At 41.1% G+C, this 18,190-nt stretch overlaps 1 protein-coding gene across 1 annotated transcript in view; it reads left to right on the top strand.

Moving 5' to 3' along the window:
• The window catches only part of GLRA2 (glycine receptor alpha 2), a 938,599-nt gene that overhangs the window by 774,111 nt on the left and 146,298 nt on the right, over positions 1–18,190 (top strand). The window contains exon 8 of the mRNA XM_085622202.1: positions 4,859–5,008. Coding sequence (XP_085478328.1) covers positions 4,859–5,008 — 150 coding nt within the window. The remainder of the gene's footprint in view (positions 1–4,858; positions 5,009–18,190) is intronic.

Raw genomic sequence — 18,190 nt, 5'->3', positions numbered from 1 at the left:
ATGCACGTGTTGAAAGTTAATGCCCTGAAGTCCAAATGTATGTGCTTGAATCAATGAAAAAACATTTAAGGGGTAAATAGCGTTGTGCAGAGAATTGTCTTGAGAGAGTCAACAAATTTGATTATTTGGGAATCAGCCTAACTGACTTCAATTCATGGGTGTCTCAAATTACAAAAAGTTCTCTGCTCATTAAGTACAGGGGCTTGACCATTCTTAGGTATGCTAAGTGCACTTCTTTGCACCCAATCTCCTCTGCAATAGAAATGTATAAAGCCCAAGCAATTAATGCTGCTCTTTATGGTGCAGAACTTTGGGGATACAGTGATATCACAAACCTTGGGATTGAAGAGAACAAATCAATAGGTTCTTACAGAACCTTGGCCAGAACACTCCTGTATTACCCTTGAGGGTTGATCTCACATTGAAGCCTCCAAACTAAGACCCTTATTGGCTTTGAATTTGGCTTTGTATATGGTGTTTTGATGAGTTAAGACCTTTTAGGGATGCTTTTCACAGTATTACCTGACCACGAGCCTTGAAGACCTCTTGTCTAAACTATATTAAGAGGCTCCTATAAGAACTTGGCCTAAGAGACAACTGGTACAATCCATCCTCTATTCGCCAACTGTGGTCGCTAAGGTGAAACCCAGCTATTGGGAATCGTTCATGGAGAAGAGGGAATGGTCTATAGCCCCAATCAATTTATCACAAGCTTTTTTGCACCATAAAACCCTATTTAAGTGAAACCCATGTTTAGACCATATAAATAGACCACTTTTAAGATCCTCGTATTTGAAGTTTAGATATGGTGCATTATCATTAGCTAATTTTACATTCGCTTGGTCATCATCTGCCACTAAGTCCAAACTATATTTCTTATGTTGTGGGGCAGAGGAATCTGAGGAACATTTATTGGGATTTTTTACACCTCCTATTTTATACCTAGGGCTAAATGTGTTGCTATATGTCAGATTATGGCCATTTCAGACTAGATAAATGTGTTAAGAATATGCAAAACTGACTCAAGAATATACATAGGGGCTTATTACAAGAAATTGGTGTGGGGCAGTGGCGCAAGGCTTCTTGCTGCACTGCCCTATGCCAATTCGAAAGGGCAGGAATGCACCACATTTACAAGATATGGTGCATTCCTGTCCTTTCAGCCAGCGCACATTTTGCAGCTGTGGGCCAAAGCAGGCACCCTTGGACCATTGTGCAAGAGTTTCTGTGTTGTTGGCAGAGATGTTTTTTGCGCATGAAGGAGCACCTTCCTGCACACAAAGAATCCTAGGAGACGTTTTCCTCTTTCTATGTGTGCTGCAGAATACAGCACACATTGAAAGAGGAAAAAACTAGAAGAAATTAAGACATTTCTCCTTGTTACGCTTGCTCTGGGGAGGCTCATGATTTTGACACATTCTCAGATTTATTCCATGTTTTATTCTCGGAATGTGTAAAAATCCATCGACGTTGCGTGGGAACACCCACCTCAATGCCCATGGAACGCCTCTTTGACTCAGAGTAAGGCAAGGCAATGACTTCTGCTTCTTTGCCTTACTCCATATCTACGAGGCCATGCAAAGCTAAGCAGGGTGGCTTTGTGTGACCTCGTAGATATAGGTCTGCACTGTGCACCTCCCAAGCATCACAAAAGTGATGCTCCGGCGGTGCAAATGTGCCACAAGGGGCTTGTAAATAAGCCCCATAGTGTTTTCTAAACAAGGCATGGTGAACTAGCTCTAAAACATTGGGCAAAGTAAATACTTGTAATTGAATTTTAGAAACTTTTTTTTTATCAACTGCATTTGTAGGAGTTCACAGAGGTTTTAGTGATTGTTTATGTTGTATCTCAGTGGTGGCTCCTCTGCTAAGGCGGAGGAGCATCGCCTCACTGCTCATTGAGCAGTGCACAATAAAAATAAAATGATAATAACAATAAGTTATTATCATTTTATTTTTCTTTGCGGGACTCTGACTCCAGCCAGGTTGGGTGGGACGGGGCTAGGTTCCCCACCATCAGAGGGAGCAGGAGTGTTTGCCCTCCCTCCCTAAGTACGCATGACGGCTTTGCCGTCCCTATGGGGCCGTCCAAACAGTCATGCGCACTTGGCAAATTCTCCACTGGGCTGTGTTGTATATTTTGGTACAGCAGTGTTGTTTTGTTCATGAAAATGACAAGTTTTTGTTAAGGTGAATCAAGCTAATTTATTCAAAATGAAAAGTCTATATTTGAGAGGAAAATATGTACTTTAAGAAATTGGCTAGCAGATGTTGGGAGAAAAATGGTTACGTTTATGAATTATATTTAAACCTTATATTTGAGTGAAAAGTCATGCTGATTTCAGGAGCTTATTGACCATCTTGGTTCTTTGATAACAGAAGCCTGTAACTGTTATGCCATTTGTTTTTTGACTTGTTTTCTCATCATTTACACTAAGAAAACCCTTTTTGATATAACACAATATCGCGCTGAGGCCTTAGTAGCAGCGGCGGTTCCTCCGCAATGCAGTCACGTCTGCTAACAAGATGCAATGGTGGGGTGGCTGGGCAGCAGCGGCAGAGTAGAAGGGGAGGGTTGAATTAAGAAAATGACATTTAAAAACATTTTACCTGATCCTACGGCCGCCTTACGCTCCAGTGTTCCACCCGTTCTTCTGCTTCTCCCGGCAGTCCCTGGGACAGATCCCCCATACAACCAGATGCTGCTCTCATACTATGAGAGCAGCGCTGGGATTGGTCTGAGTGGGCGGGTTTGACACTCTGCTCAAGCACAGGGAGTCTGTGCCGCTTCCCCACCTGGCTATAGAATACAGCTGGGTGGAGAAACCTAAATACCCATGTCTGTTTGGCCGGCCGGAGACGGCCGGCAAAACAGACATGACTACTTAGAAGTGCACATAGCACTTAATTCCTCCTCCCTTTCATGGATCGGCTCGGCCCCGTCCCCCTGACACACGCTGGCTCATCCAGCCGCTAAAAAAAACACGATAATAAAATATTGTTTTATTTTTCAGCTGCTGACTCTGAGCCAGTGGGGCAACGCTCCTCCACTGTTGCGAGTGGGTAGATTAGTGTACAATGTCTGATCTGTAAGGGATGTTTAAATTGAGAAGTAGCACTGTTGTATGAACCTGTACGATTTGTCTAGCTCTTCTGTCTATTGCCGATGATTGTGATATTTGCATAATGTTTGATTTTTCCGCCCCTTCCTTCGAGATTCTCGGTCAAACATATGTCTGAAAATATGCTTGAAATAGGGAAGGTGGAAAAATGCACCATTTTTAGGTCTCGCCTGACCCAGCGCATGCGCTGGTCTGGTGAGACTTATTGAGAGGGCTCCAAAAAGTGCTACCAGGCCAGCCTAGAGCTACAGTGCATGTGCGCAGGCGCGCGCGCTGCACTTTACCGAGATTACTTTTACTTTCGCGGCCGCACGGCCGCTTGGCATAGCCAATAGGTCTCGCTTTTGGGACCTTAAAAGTATTTAGTTATGCAACTGTTGCATGGCTAAACACTTATAAGGGCCCAAAGGCGAGACCTATTGGCTATGTCAATGCTTGTTTCATTTTTCCTGTGAAGAGTGAACCTCTAACATCATTTGGGAGGGTAATGCTCGGCAGCCACTCAATGAAAGCATTAGTGCCCCTTCCGAAACTTTGGATAATTACCCTATATATACGGTCAATATGCTATAAAAGGCACCTTTTGGCCCTGAATTTCTTTTTTTTTTAAACTGTTTTTATTTTCAAAAAAGAAAAATGCATCGGTGCATAGCATAGTACAATCACATAAATAGGTCCAATGAACGGAAAAACAGAGCATTTGCATCATCCCCTTCCATAAATTAGGCCGAAAGGCCCTGAGTTTCTTGACCTGTTTTAAACCGAACAGGAGGAAGATGGGTTTGCTAACTTTGTTTTATCATTTGTGCTAATTCAGAAAAGGCATGTTTTCACACCAGTTATAATTCACACTCCTCCTTTGTAGCTGGCATGCTGCACTCACTACCTGTGGCATGGGCCGTGAGACTTCTATGTAGTGTGCCTTTGTGTGAGTATCTCTGCTGACAATGACATTCATTCAGTCACAATAAATAGCCACATTATCAGAGACAGAATGTAAAACTCAGCCTTTTTTACATTTTGAGCATGGTGAGATTGTTTGGTTTCACATTGCTGCTGGGGTTTCATTCACCTTTGGTTTTTGATGGGCGGTGCCCTTGTGAGTGCCAATAACCAGCCGTGACTGTCTGGGTGGGTCAAATTATGAAGTCAAAAGTTGGGTAGTTTGGAAATAGTAGCACTAAACTTTCATCTGGCTCCATATTTTTATTAACATTGGACATTTCTTTAGTGTGATTAAATATAGAATGATTCAGTATATGTTTTGTTTGACAAGCATGTTATACTGTAACACATTGAAATAATATAAAATAATGCTTTCGTTATAAATGTATTTTGCCAAGGTGTTATTGCCACTTGCAATACCAGTTGTGGTTCCATATCCCATATGGCTCTGTCTCGCTATTGATTTCGTTTCTTTAGAACTTTGTAATCTGTATTTGTTTATATTGAGAAAATATTAAAATGCCACAAATATAAAAAGCACACATTTGATTTGATTTGAGATTGTATTTATAAAGCGCGACTATCACTCCGCGAGGAGTATCTTGGCGCTACATTGACAACAAGACAGCCTAGTAATGTGGTGTACAGAAGCAGAATAAATGAATGAACTTGTCTAGAGGGAAACAGAAATCTGTGCTTCATTGGTGTAATTTGAACTGTGTTGTTCATGCCACTGCACAGCAATCAGGATGCTCCACTCACCAGGACCTGTGGTTGTGCTGTCATTTCAGGTATCCTACGTGAAAGCTATTGACATCTGGATGGCAGTGTGCCTTCTGTTTGTGTTTGCTGCCTTGCTGGAATATGCAGCCGTGAACTTTGTTTCCAGGCAACACAAAGAGTTCCTGAGACTGCGGAGAAGACAAAAACGGCAAAATAAGGTAGGGTAGTATATAGCTGTAAAAAACCAATCTCATAGTACAAAAAGGGCAACAATGGTATAACATTCTCACATCTCTGTCTTTGGAGAAGAAATTGAACAATGGTGCTCAAGACACTAGCACAACAGTTGCCAGGATGTTTATGTCTGGATCAAAGAAAATCTTTGCCCAGACACACATTGAAAAAAAAGATAACGGAGCAATCCCATAGTATGTCTTATGTTTCAGCGTTTTGGGTACAGGGACAATGAATAAAATGTTTTGAAATATATGTATCAGCAACTTAATTCAAATGATTCATCGAAAACTTTCAAGTGTTGTAATAGAAAAAATCTTTACCTTAATGATGATTGTTACTCATAAACTACAAACATATCACCGCTATGATTACAACTGTACATCTGAGAATACAGATGCGTTGAGACTGTTGCTCCATAGGTGATTCCAGCCTGAATTTTACAAAAATCTACAAAGATATCACCACTATGGTTACAACTGTACATCAGAGAATACAGATTCTTTGAGGGTGTTGATCCATAGGCGATTCCAGCCGACACATGTTTTGTCCCTACATTGGGTTTTTTCAAGGCGATAATCAGAGTGAATCTGCTTTCAAAGGAATTCGTGCAAACAGTACGCCCAGATCCATGAGCCTTCCAAAGCGCAGACTAAATCTCAAATCAAAAACCTGCTTATCCAGTTAATGGCTCAAAGATGATTTCTTCTATAAACAACTTTTACATTTCTATTGTGTCTGTCCCAGTAGCGGTCCGTGGAGGGAGTTCGGTGGGGCAGTGAGGCGGGGCGGGGGAATGTAAACACCGGAATATGGGTGAACGGAGGTAAGTACATATTTAAATAAATAAAACGAATTCCTTTGCGTGCGCTGCATCGCTAAATGCGATGCAGCGCGCGCAACGAAATTCGGTGTATTTATTTAAATGTGTACTTACCTCCGTTCATCCATATTCCGGTGTTTACATTACCCTGCCCCTCCCCGCCCCACCTCACCGCCCCACCGAACTCCCTCCACGGACCGCTACTGGCTCTGTCCTGTATCAGAGATGCATGACGTTCAGTCCCAAAAGTGTAAGGCTGCCAACTAGCTGCACATTGAGGTGAAATAATTGATCGAGACTGAAACCCTCTGATGGTTGATAAGTCCCAATGTAATATTGTGGTAGCCGGAGTGCCATGTGTTCAGATCTCGTTACCGGGAAATGAGTCTACACCTACTGAAGTGTGGTGAGAATCATTCACTAACACTTTTTTTCACCTCATTTGCCCCCCACAAACTGATAACCAATACATAATATACAGTAATAATGTCAGTGGACCTTTCAAAGTAAGGTAAGCAATGTACATTTGTTTTCTATAAATATTTATGCAGCTCCATTGAACTTTAAAACACTGAGAAAAATATACTTGACAAGGTAGTGTAATTTTTAATATCAACAACTTTGTAATAGTGAGCTGATCATTATTAGGCAAAGTGATAGCAAATGTTCTCACTGATCTGCACAGTGCTTTGCATATCCTATGGGGAGATTCAGAGGCTGTATCTATACCCAAGGAGTTATGACTGCAGGTGATCAGCATAATCTAAAGGAGTGGAATGAGCCACACTTCAGAAGGTTACATATAGTGTTCTTATTCATGCAATATTTAAAATGTGTTGCAAGAGCCCATGCATTGGTCAGAATGACCTGCTGCAAAATCCCAGCAACATGATTCTGTGTTTTGTTTAGTCAATGTGTTCAAAGTGTTATTTCAGAAAACACATTTTACTGCATTCTGATATAATTTTATTAGTAATGATTCATGTTCTGTGAGACCTCTTAATCAGCTGATATGGGTCTCTTTATCTTTATCTAGTGATAGCTCTTTCAATGACCCCAATAGCTCATGATTTGTACTCTTAACCCAGTACATAAAAAAGCTCACATGTACAGACATTTCATGTGAAGAGCCATATAACTGACCTTTCTGACTGGGCAATTCGCATTAGTTTTGACTGCAAACCAAAAACAGCATTTAGAGGACTGATTTTTGGCGTGCCATCAAACCCTTTGCCAGTTGTTTAATTTGTGGCAGATTACCCTTCCTTTGGAGGTTGTTGACAAGACTTTGGTCTGGACCCCAACCAAAAAGGGCTCCCTATACTTGATGCGAACAAAGTAAAACTAAGGCAAATGGAGAATGTTTTCAAAACCGCTATTTTGTAAGCAAACAGACACCTGTTGGAGACAATTGTTTGAAATATATATTTTTGTCCCTGAAAACTGTTTAAAACCGTAATGGGCAAAGAAAGCTGCTAGTTGAACCACACGTTTTAATGGTGTAATTAACTTCAAAGCTGTGTAGGAAAACGCGTCAATAACATTAGAAAGCAATAGAAACTGAAAATACCTCAAACAACTATGTATTTCAATCATTATGCTGCAGCCCCAAAGGTTGTGCCAGTTGCCTGGTCTCACACTGCTTAAAAAAAGTCTCTCAGTGGTCGAGGGGTGTCTTCACAAATCAGTAACGCACAACATGATCCATAATTCTGAACAAGAACTTCTTGTTTTGTCAGTTCAGAGTGAGCCGAAAAGCTCAAAACAACAGTTAGATTTCTTGGAAGGTGTCAGTAGCCAAGTATCAGTTTTCACTATTTCCTAGAAAACACGTGTTTCACAGGAACTGCATTTGCTTCATCAGGGCAATCAGCGTATAAAGAGCTTTTAAACTATCACTTCGTATTCCTCAAAGGGTCACTGTAACCCCTCATATCGGACTTGGGTCACTCGAACAGAGGAAATAATTAAAAGTCTAACAATTGTTTTTGTTCAGAACTGGGAATTTTGTTGAGACTAACTGATTTGTTAAGGTGCTCCCGTCACTATTGAGAGAAACTCAAAAAATTCATCCTCAGCAACTACTCATAAAATTTGTGGGGTGTTATTTGCTGAAAACTCAGATATTCCCAATTTCAGGTTGCAGAAGTAACTTCAAGACACACCAATGCCGGTCTCAGTTTAACACATTTTACTGAACAACCCTGCCCTTCTAGTCTCATTTAGGAATGTTCAAAATAACTTTTGTCTCTTATACTAGATTCTATTAACTATTTCTGTAGTACTGGGTTAATGCCTCATGCACAAATATGCTCTAATAAGTCATCTTCCATTTCTATGTTCCATAGTTAATGAAAAGGCTGGAGAGGACAGTCTTTCATAGAAGCCCATCAAACGAGTAGGATCTATGGTTTTGGACCAATAGGCAAAAGGAAGCTGCACTTTTTGATGTCCAAATCACTCCTCGATGGAGGCTCAACCAGGGTATTGATCTGCTGAACCTGTCTACTCCATTCAGCACTCCACTCACTCTTGCTTCTTAGAACTGAAGACCTTGTGGAGGTCTCCGAAAGGCCAAAACGACTTAGTTCATTTCTGTGTAACAGTTTCTATGGACTATACTTTGTATCAGGTTGTGGTAAATGTTGGGGTACATTACAAGTTGTGCTCTTCACTTTTGCTTTTGATTACTCATATTTAGCATTTATATTAACTTCATAGACATCTCATTCCAATACATTTCATAAATACTAAGTTAACATCTAACTCTCGAAATTAACTAAACAGGATGTAAAGCACATCTACAGCAGTCATGTATCTAGAGGTAGGACAAGAAAGTGCCCTGTCCCACACTAGCATGGGACATTGACGTGCTCAGAAAAATGCAACGAACGTACACAAACACACATCAACACACAGGTGTGCAGACACACACACAAGTGGTCACATGTGCTAGGGCCTTTCTGAGCCCACATCAGCCTCAATAGCCTGTAAGCCATTGTATTGTTTCGTTCTCTATGTAAATTAATCTTTACATTAGGCAAAGTCAATGTTAACACTCTAATGCACTTATGTTCTTGAAAATGCACCCTTTGGCACTACATTTGCTTCTTACTCACACCACTCACGCCTTTCCTCACCACTCACGCCTGAGGAAATTGTAGTTACTATATATTAACTCTGTAATTCTGTCACTCTTGCTACACACGATGTACTAAATATTAGTGGAAGTCAGTGATAAATGTATCTGGTCGAACTTAAATGAAGCAAAGATGAAGTTTCTACATTTTGCATAAAATCCCCCAAAGTAGAGAACTTTACCAGCAGAATTCAACAGCTGGTATCTAATTACTTATGTAGATAAGGTCAATATACTGTACATACAACTCTTTCGATGCCCTAAATTGTTTTAGTGCTATACAAATGTTTACAAACATGATGACTCCAGACTATCTCCATGCCATATGCCACTAGTGGTAGAGAAGCGTTGAATCCCAGCACCCCCCTCACTATGGCTATTTGCATAATAGGTGGAACTTCATTGCAAGTGTTAGCTCTTCGCTAACAACACTGCTGGACTACTGGGCTACAACTGATAGGTATGGGTCTGCTATTTCTGTCAACAAACTAGTGGAACAAGTCATCTGTTGTGCATATCCATCATGCAGAAGGCAGGCCATTACCAACATAGTGTAGCATACTTCATCACTGTGCTCTCCATCTAACTCCAGGTAGACTACTGTGGATATTCAGCTCACAATGATATCGCCTTTTGATTTTACTCTGTCACTAGTGTTGTCCAATCTCTGCATCTCATAAGAGGCAGCATAAATCTTGCCTATAGTTAGCAAAGTTTACTCAAACAACCTGCCATTGGCCTGACGTAGTAAATTTGAGAACGATCTCTTAAAGGGTACCTAAGACATGTACAGCAAATTGTTCAAACCTGGCGTGTTCAAGAGAACCTATGTAAAATAACTTAAGGGCTCAGAAGCATAAATAGCTACTAATATCCCTGTTAGCTTGTGTTGGAGCTTGGGCCCATTCAAACATTCATCTTCAGAGGGGCGACCTTTCAAGCTGCATGAGACTTAAAAGGAGAAAAACATCACTTGTTAACATCTCAATGTAGTTCAACCAATGTGGCCACACAATAATCCACTTGACAACTTAATCTGAGTTTAGTAGGATTTAATTATTCATTTAGGACCAAATCAATGTAGACCTCTCAACATAATCATATAAAAGTACAGAAAGACTAAAATAAGTCAAAATCTCCTGAAGAGATTTACCCTTTATAATACAAAGCAGACGACTAACTCTAAGATGATGATACAGATGAACAGGAAAAAGAACTGAGTATTACATGTCATCAAATTATTCTCCTTAATGAGCATGAGCAAGCTATCTTTCCCTACACTGCATTCAAAGGGTAACCCTAATGCCAAGACACCGTGTGTAAGGGGGAAATCAGAAAGGTATTAGATGTCGGAGTCTTGTGTTGAAGGTATTCTAACCATAGGTAAAGCCACACAAGCAGAAGCATAGGTCTGCTATCAATGAAAACCTAAGATGTCGCTTCTGTCCCTCACATTGTTCAGCATAAAATATCAATTGCAGTCAGAGTAAACAATCCCACATGATTTTTGCCAGTAAAATTTCAAAGCTCTGGCACAATTGGATACCTTCACCACCTTTCCCACATCTATAAGTTGCAAGTTTGCTTGTCCTTAGTCATTCCTCTCCTCTCTCATGAGAACTTGCCTCCTTGCTCCTTCCCACGCTTCTCCTTGACAACTTTATCTTCTCATACCTTGCTATCTAAGAAAAACAAAACCTCCTATGCTATTTAATGAGGCTTTCTGTCTCCATACATGAAGTGGAACAAAATACAAGTATTCACATTCTACATTGAAGGTTAAATTCGAATTACATGTTAAACTCTAAACTTGAGCATGAATCAAGCTTTTTCTCGAGGCCCACTCTGGACAATTTTAGTAGTGTACAGGGCTACAGAATATGTGCACACTTCTAAACACACAATAAATGCAACTTCTTAATACATGTATAAATTGTGAAGAATCACGAACTATCAATTTAAATACACCTATAACATATAAATGTTTAAACATTAATTGGCACCCGCTCTAGTTTAATGACCTCACAATGGGACAAATGTACCTGTCACATTAATATGTAAATGTCACATAAACCTTTATTAATCACGTTCTATACATGAGTATTTCATGTGGTATTCTTTAAATATGCAAAACTCCAATCCCTTTAGTAACATTAATTACACAGAATATATTTAAATGCTGACTACGAATGAATATGATGCACTCCTAAAATATCTCAGATGGGATCAAGATTACACTTCTCCCCTTGCCACAATAGTCTCAAATGCTGTAAGCAACCTGTGGACTACACTTTATACACGGTCAAAACTGTCAATGTTCATCAACACCTCGCATGAAATTCTGACCATGATTTCTAGATTGATTGGAGTAAAATTTCAGTTATTTATATAGATTTAGTTATTCTCTGTGCTCACTGCCTCTTTCAGGATGATTGGGTATTTTGGGCCCTGTGCAGAGTATTCTGTCTAGGCCCTCCCATGACACACATCAAATTGTTTTTCATTGCTAATCATTTTATTTTAGTAGATTGTCAAAAAGTACAACAAGTAAAATTTAACTATATAAGTGCACATGTAAAAGAATAATATATAATACTACTTCTTCACAAAAAGGAAACTTTTTCTGTCCTGCAAATTCTTTTATTAATTCACTGTAGTCGAGAGTTCGTCCAACTTCATGTTCAATTGATATCAGTGCCAAGCCAGTCAGCCGGGCCTGGGCCATTGAAGAGCTCAAGTAATTCTTAATAATTTTCAGCTTTGAGAAGGATCGTTCCCCAGAGGCTACTGTGACAGGAACTGTTAAAGAAATTCTAAGAATTATGTAACTTGGGATACATTTCATGCAAGCGGTTGTCATACATGTATTTGAGAACAGAGAGAGCAGAACCAGTACATTCTGCATCTGTATCAGGCTTGCATTTCTTGTACAGACCCTGAAAGTTTTAAATTTCTGTGATGAGTTCATCCTCTGCAATGTCGTCTTGAAAATAGGTAGCTGCATCTTTGCACTTTTTCTCAAGCTCTCCTGTTTCCTAGGATTTACATAATATGATTTGGTGCACAAACCTATATCTGTCATTAAATGTTATCATTTTTCAAAGTGTTCTTCGAGTTTGCTGATTGCCTGGACAACAATGACATTGAAGAATCCAATTTTGAATATTGCTTCTGCTCCAATTACTGGATCATCTTTTCCTTTATAATCAAAATGTCGTTTCTTCCTTCTTGTCCTCTTCTCACTCTCAAAGCTGGTCTCCACTGGATCATCAAACCTTGAGGCTGTCTCAGAGGCAACTTCAATAGCTTTATCTAATCCAGTCTCAAGATACTCTTGTGTAATCCAAAATACTTTTCAGCAGAGCAATGGCAACATCTAGCTGCATATCAACACTTTGCATGAATTTGCTTACTTTATTAATTTTACCTAAAATTTCATGCCAGATAGCAATGCTAACAAGACATAGAAATAAGTGAAACTGATTCTGTAAGCTCTGGGTATCAGAGAATGTCTGTCCACCAAGATTAGGCATATCTAGAAACTTTATCAATGCTCTGTGAACATCAGGGGCATAGTTGAACATAACTTTCACACTCTCAATTATGCTCTCCCATTGTGTGTCTGATGGCCTCTTTACAACTGCAGTACTCACACAAAAGGTATGTATGGCCCATCTTTTTGTTGAGGCTGCAAACGTAATATATTCTCTATAAATACCCTAAGAAACACAGTGTTGTAGTTGATGACTTCGCTGTGCCACACAGAACTAGGTTAAGAAAATGGCAAGCACAAGGAAGGAAAATTGCGTTGGGATTCCTGTCTAGTATTCTTTTCTGCACACCAGAATGTCTTCCCTTCATATTAGCTCCGTTGTCATAACCTTGACCACTGCAGTGTTCAAGAGGTATTCCTAAATCTTTTAGTTTGTCAAGTAGTACTTCACTAATGGCTTACACACTTGTGTCATCTACAGGTATGAAACCCATGAAGTGTTCCTCTACTGAAGGGATTGTTGAGGATATATTAACTATACAAGTCATCAGTCATTTGCTCTTTATGACGTATGTCTGGTGTGCAGTCCAGTATGAATTAATAATGCTTGGAAGACCTGATAATATCTATCAATCTTTTCTGGATGTTTTGTGACATAAGTTGAATGATTTTATTCTGAATTGTTTTCCTTAGGTAATGGTCTGCTATTTCCTTTCTGTTGACTCTTCCAAAGTGTTCTGCCATGAGATCATCATAGTAGCAAGCATTTCTACTAGACCCAGAAAATTGCCATTTTAATGTTTCCAAGTTTCTCATTGGTTCTCCTAAATGACAAGTTTTGATCTACTAAAAACTGTACTATTGACACAAGACGGTGCAAAATAAAACTTCAATATTGGATTTCGGACTGAAGTAAGGTCTGCTCTGCCTGGTCCATCCCTGTACAAGTTAAAAGTCTCCCTTGTGCTTCATACCATGAATGCATGTGCTGCATACGATCAGCAGACTTTTAATGTGAATGCAGGTGTTCTCCAACATGTGCCCAGTCACTGAATCTTGTAGTAGAGAGTTTTCTTGACTCTTTACTAAACAAGTTGCAGCAGAAACAATATGCTGCATCAGCTGTTTTGGAGTATACCAGCCACTCTCTCTCAATACTTTCATTGTTTGTAAGGGTTTTTATAGAAATGCACAGGTGTGAAGTGTCAGTCATACGTTTTTGGATAGGTTCTCTTGTCTCTCTCTGTGTCTCTGAATGGCCTGGCTAAAATCAGCTTGTCCATATTATGCTGACTCAATGCTTTTGGCCATGTATGCAGATCCAGCTGTATATCTTTATCAGAAGTCAAAATAGTTCTTGCAGTCTCACTTTCATCCTCTGCCTCAGAATCGAATGAATGAATCTTAATTGTATGATTACTTAAAATCTTATATAAAACTAATAGCATAAAAAAGACAGTAAATATAAAAAGTTTAAAAGATAGCATGAGCTGTGCAATAAAATGATGTGATATAAAAAATAAAAAAATGTTGTAGGATTTGTCGCCATGCAAAATTAACAGTCATCCTAGGTGTGTGGTCAAAGGTGGTTTATATAGCGAGTGCGGGGTGAGACAATACTTACGCAAAGCCAAGACTAAGAGGTGCACGGGCATGCAATGTTGTGGCGTGTAGGCATGCATAGGCTTAAATTATGCAGGGCGGGTGTCAACGGTTAGTGCAACAAATAGAAAGCGGTACTCTGCCCCGGTCGGTAAAAATCTGATGTTAAAATCGCCAATTACATGCTCTGTAAAGTGTTGGTCTATTTGGCGCATGATGGTGCAGAGGGCCCGGCCAAGAGATTATGTAAGGTGCCTGATGGAAAAACAAGACCGTATGCTGGCCCCTAAAGTGGTAAGACCTTTATCCGTGAAAGTGTGTGCCTGATATTAAAATCATCAAAATGCATGCTCTGTTGATCTATTTGGTGAAAAAGGGCCTCGCCAAAGATTATGTGAGGAGCTTGATCAAAATTCATAACCGTATGCGGGCCCTTAGAATGATCCATCCTTCATGCAAGCCAGTGTGCGCCTTAGGAATCAGAAGTGCATAGTGCGTGACTAAGCTTGTCGAAGCCGGTTCGTGTGGAGTGCTCCTCCAATTGGTTTACTATGGCTCTTAGTGGGCAGCAGCTTGTAAGTTACGGGCTTTTTTCTCCATTGCTTGGTTAGTTCTTAAGATCCTTGCTGCTTCTGCGTGGAACTTGCCAATTTGTGCGAGGGCCGTCAGCTCCGTAATGGAGGAAATAAGCATTAGGGCCTATTTACACGTTCTCACGCCATTTTGCAAGAGCATAGTTCTTTGATATAGTCACTTTTGTCCCAGCAGCACTGGGCAGCACCAAATGATGTGCTCTGCTGATTCTGTATGATAATGACACAGGCGACATCCCTTGTTCCCAGACACTCTGTGTTTCCAGTGTGTCCAGTGGTCCCGAATTGGCAATGTGTGGAGCCTATTTTTCACTATGTTCTGTAGGTCTGTCCTCCCCAGCCCAACTTTCAAATAAGGTTGACTTGCTGCGGTTTCAGGTGAGTGGAAAAGGCCCTCAACACCAGGGATGTCGCTGATTCATTCGAGGTTCTGTAGCCTTGAGAAACATTTGCCCGGTTTCTTCAACAGGCTTTTCAGGGTGGCCATTGTGAAAGGTGAATCGGTTATGGTCCTTGGTGGCCAGCTCAGTGTCCCATTAGCTTTTAAGAGCTGCCTAGCCCAAGTTCTGTTGTTGTCCTGGAACACTACTTTTAGTGCTTCCCTGATTGTGTCGGAATCCGCCTTTGAAACCCTGTAGTGCAGTTTAATGATGTCTTTTTTGCATTCGATGTCCATCATTGGAATATTAAACTCCCACTGCATTAGTGTGCACCTAGTTGAGTAGGGAAGGTTGAATTACGTTCAGTAGGCCATTATGTGTAGTCGTTCCAGTTTTTTAGTTAGTTGGCCCGGGAAGACAAAGAGGCCGTAGCTCAGCGTAGGGATCAGTTCATCTTGCATGACCCGTCAGACACATAGCCTGTATTATTTAACCTTAGCTGCCTTTGCTTCGACCCCCTTGGCCTGCAAGTTCAATCTCCCATTGTCTATGAATTGTATTCCCAAATAGGTGTATTTTTAGTAGTGGTGATCCTTAATGGGCCAAGGTGCCATTCTAGCAGGTGCTTTTTGGGTTTATGGCCGAAGACCAGGACCTTTGTTTTTAATGCGTTGGCGTGGAGTTTGTTATCCATAATGTACAGATGTAGAGCTTCCAGTGCCCTTTTCATGCCAATTCTAGTGTGGGCCAATAATACCATGTCGTTTGTGTACTGCATGATGGGGAGTCTAAGATGGTTTAATTTAGGTGGAAAGATGTTAACTTTCAATAGCGCCTCACCCAAGTCTGTGGTGTATAAATCAAACAAGGTGGGAGCAATCACGCAACCCTGTTTTAACCTCTTCAGTGCCCCGCCCTTTCCCCGCCCTGTGCCGGGCGTTGAATAAGCGGGCGGGGTTCATGACGAGATAGTCTCGTCATGGGCACAGCGCAACCGCGCTCCATGACGAGACTATCTCGTCATGGGCACTGAAGCGGTTAACCCTTTGTTGGTATAGATTTGGCTATCACATAGGTCTGCGAGAGCTTGGTGCGAACCCATGTGCCCATGTGGAGCATCATTATGGCCTCCAAGAGCTTCATCAGTTTGCCCCATTTTGCAAGCTTGGCCCAAAGAATGTTACGATTGATGCCATCATAGGCTGCACTGTAATCAACAAACCAGGCATAGAGCGGTGGAGAGGCGACTTCTGTTGCTCCTGTTGCCAGGTAAGACAGGGCATTGGCGTTGTCCAGCGTGAATGAGTTGGGCTGGAATCCTGTCTTGTGTTAAGGTATAATATGGTTTTTGTTCATCCAGACCTCTAGTTCTTTCAGGAGCACTTTTGCAAACGCCTTCCCATCAACATCCAACAAGGCAATCAGTATATAGTTCTCTGGTTGTGATGCGCACCCCTTTATTGTAGATAGCGTGCAAGAGGGAGCCTTTCCCAGATTCCGACACTGTCGAGGTAAGAAAACATTGATTGAACAAGCTGTGCATGTGAGGGGCCCAGAATTCCCGATCTTCATTGAAGATGCTACCCGGTAGGCCATTTGGTCCTGGTGCCCCATCCTTCCAGATACCCTTTAGGACGAAGAGGGTTTCTTTTTCTGGTATTACCATGTGGGCTGCCTCAGGTTCACCTGGGTGATTGCCCTAGACCTCCATGGGATTATCCAATGGTTTTTCTTGGTCGACATAAGGCTTTGTTGCATGAGCTGCCCATTCATTGGCGGGTACAGCGTTCTCTGTATGGGCTACGCCAAGGAGGCTGTTGACATATCGCCAAAATGCCCTATTTTTGTTGGGTGCTAATAATGTGTAGATGTCTTTTCATTTCTCTACTATATCATTCTGTTTCAGCTGCCAGATAGATTTTTGGGCAATTTTCGAACGGTTTGCAGTTTCTTTTTGTCCATGCGCACTTTTTCATCCTATGCTGTGATTCTGCACAATGGTACCACTTTTTGCTCTCTTCCAGCTCCTTACTGTCGTGGAGGTGGATGGGCCCCTTTCCAGCATGTCTTCCTTTGTACAAGGGTACACTTCCTGCGCTCACCGCATTAAATAGTGAAGCCATTGTTTCTGTCCAACTGGTCCCAATGCCGGTTATAGATATAGTCTGCTTCCATTGACTGTAGCTGGCCCGGCAGGAGAGACCCCATTTGATTATTTTTATTGGTGCCAAGTCAATGGTTTCAGCGAGTATTTGGCCGGGGGATGCACCTAGTGCATTGTAGCACTTATATTCACAAGGATGGATAATGGATGATGGTCACTCGCTGTAGGGTAGTGCACTCTATAATCTTCGCACCTTATCAGCAAGACTTTACTCAAAAAGATGTAGTCGAGCGTGGAGATATTTTTAAAAGTGGGTTGAGTTTTACTGTTCGGCGGTCCTATTTGACTTGCGCTCCCCAGCTTAAGTTCATTGATGCAGGCCTCCATGATTCTCCACCCCCTCTCCCCTTTGTTTTGATCTAGGCAGAGGAGATCTCTCAAGTTAAAGTCCCCGTTCATGATGCACTCATAGTCCGGATGTTTGTAAAAATATTCTCTGATTAAGTTTGTGATTATCCTAATTTTCTTGAGGTTTTCTTTCTGTTTTTGGATTAACATAGAGGTTGATTACTGCAATGGTAGTTGGTATTCCATTTAGAGTTAATCCTGTTATATTTATGATCTGGACATCGGATGAGTGTGTGGGCCATTCCTTACCTCTAACTTGCAGGTTAAGTTTTATGTGAATCGAAATCCCGCCGATGGGTCCTCCAAAAAGGTTTTTCTTGTGTGCCAGAGTATGAAACTCCTGAAAGCCATTAATCAAGCTTGGTGTTGTCAGCCATGTTTCCTGAAGGCATAGGATATCTCCTATTTGAAGGAGTTCCATTGCGTCTTTGTCAGCTGTAGTTGTTCTAAACCCATCAACATTTCAGCTTATTATTCTAATCATGGATCTTGTAGGCTTTTCCGTTGGCCCTTCAGTGGTAGTTGTCTGTGCATCCCTCGGCATCTGGTAGTGTTGATGTCCATAAACGTTCAGATGCTTTCCTATGCTAGGACTGTACCCTCCCATTTGTGTGCAGCGGTGCT

The sequence above is a fragment of the Triturus cristatus genome, chromosome 8 (assembly GCF_964204655.1).
Source record: "Triturus cristatus chromosome 8, aTriCri1.1, whole genome shotgun sequence".
NCBI classification, from domain to species: domain Eukaryota; kingdom Metazoa; phylum Chordata; class Amphibia; order Caudata; family Salamandridae; genus Triturus; species Triturus cristatus.
This window is presented reverse-complemented; position numbering and strand designations above follow the sequence as displayed.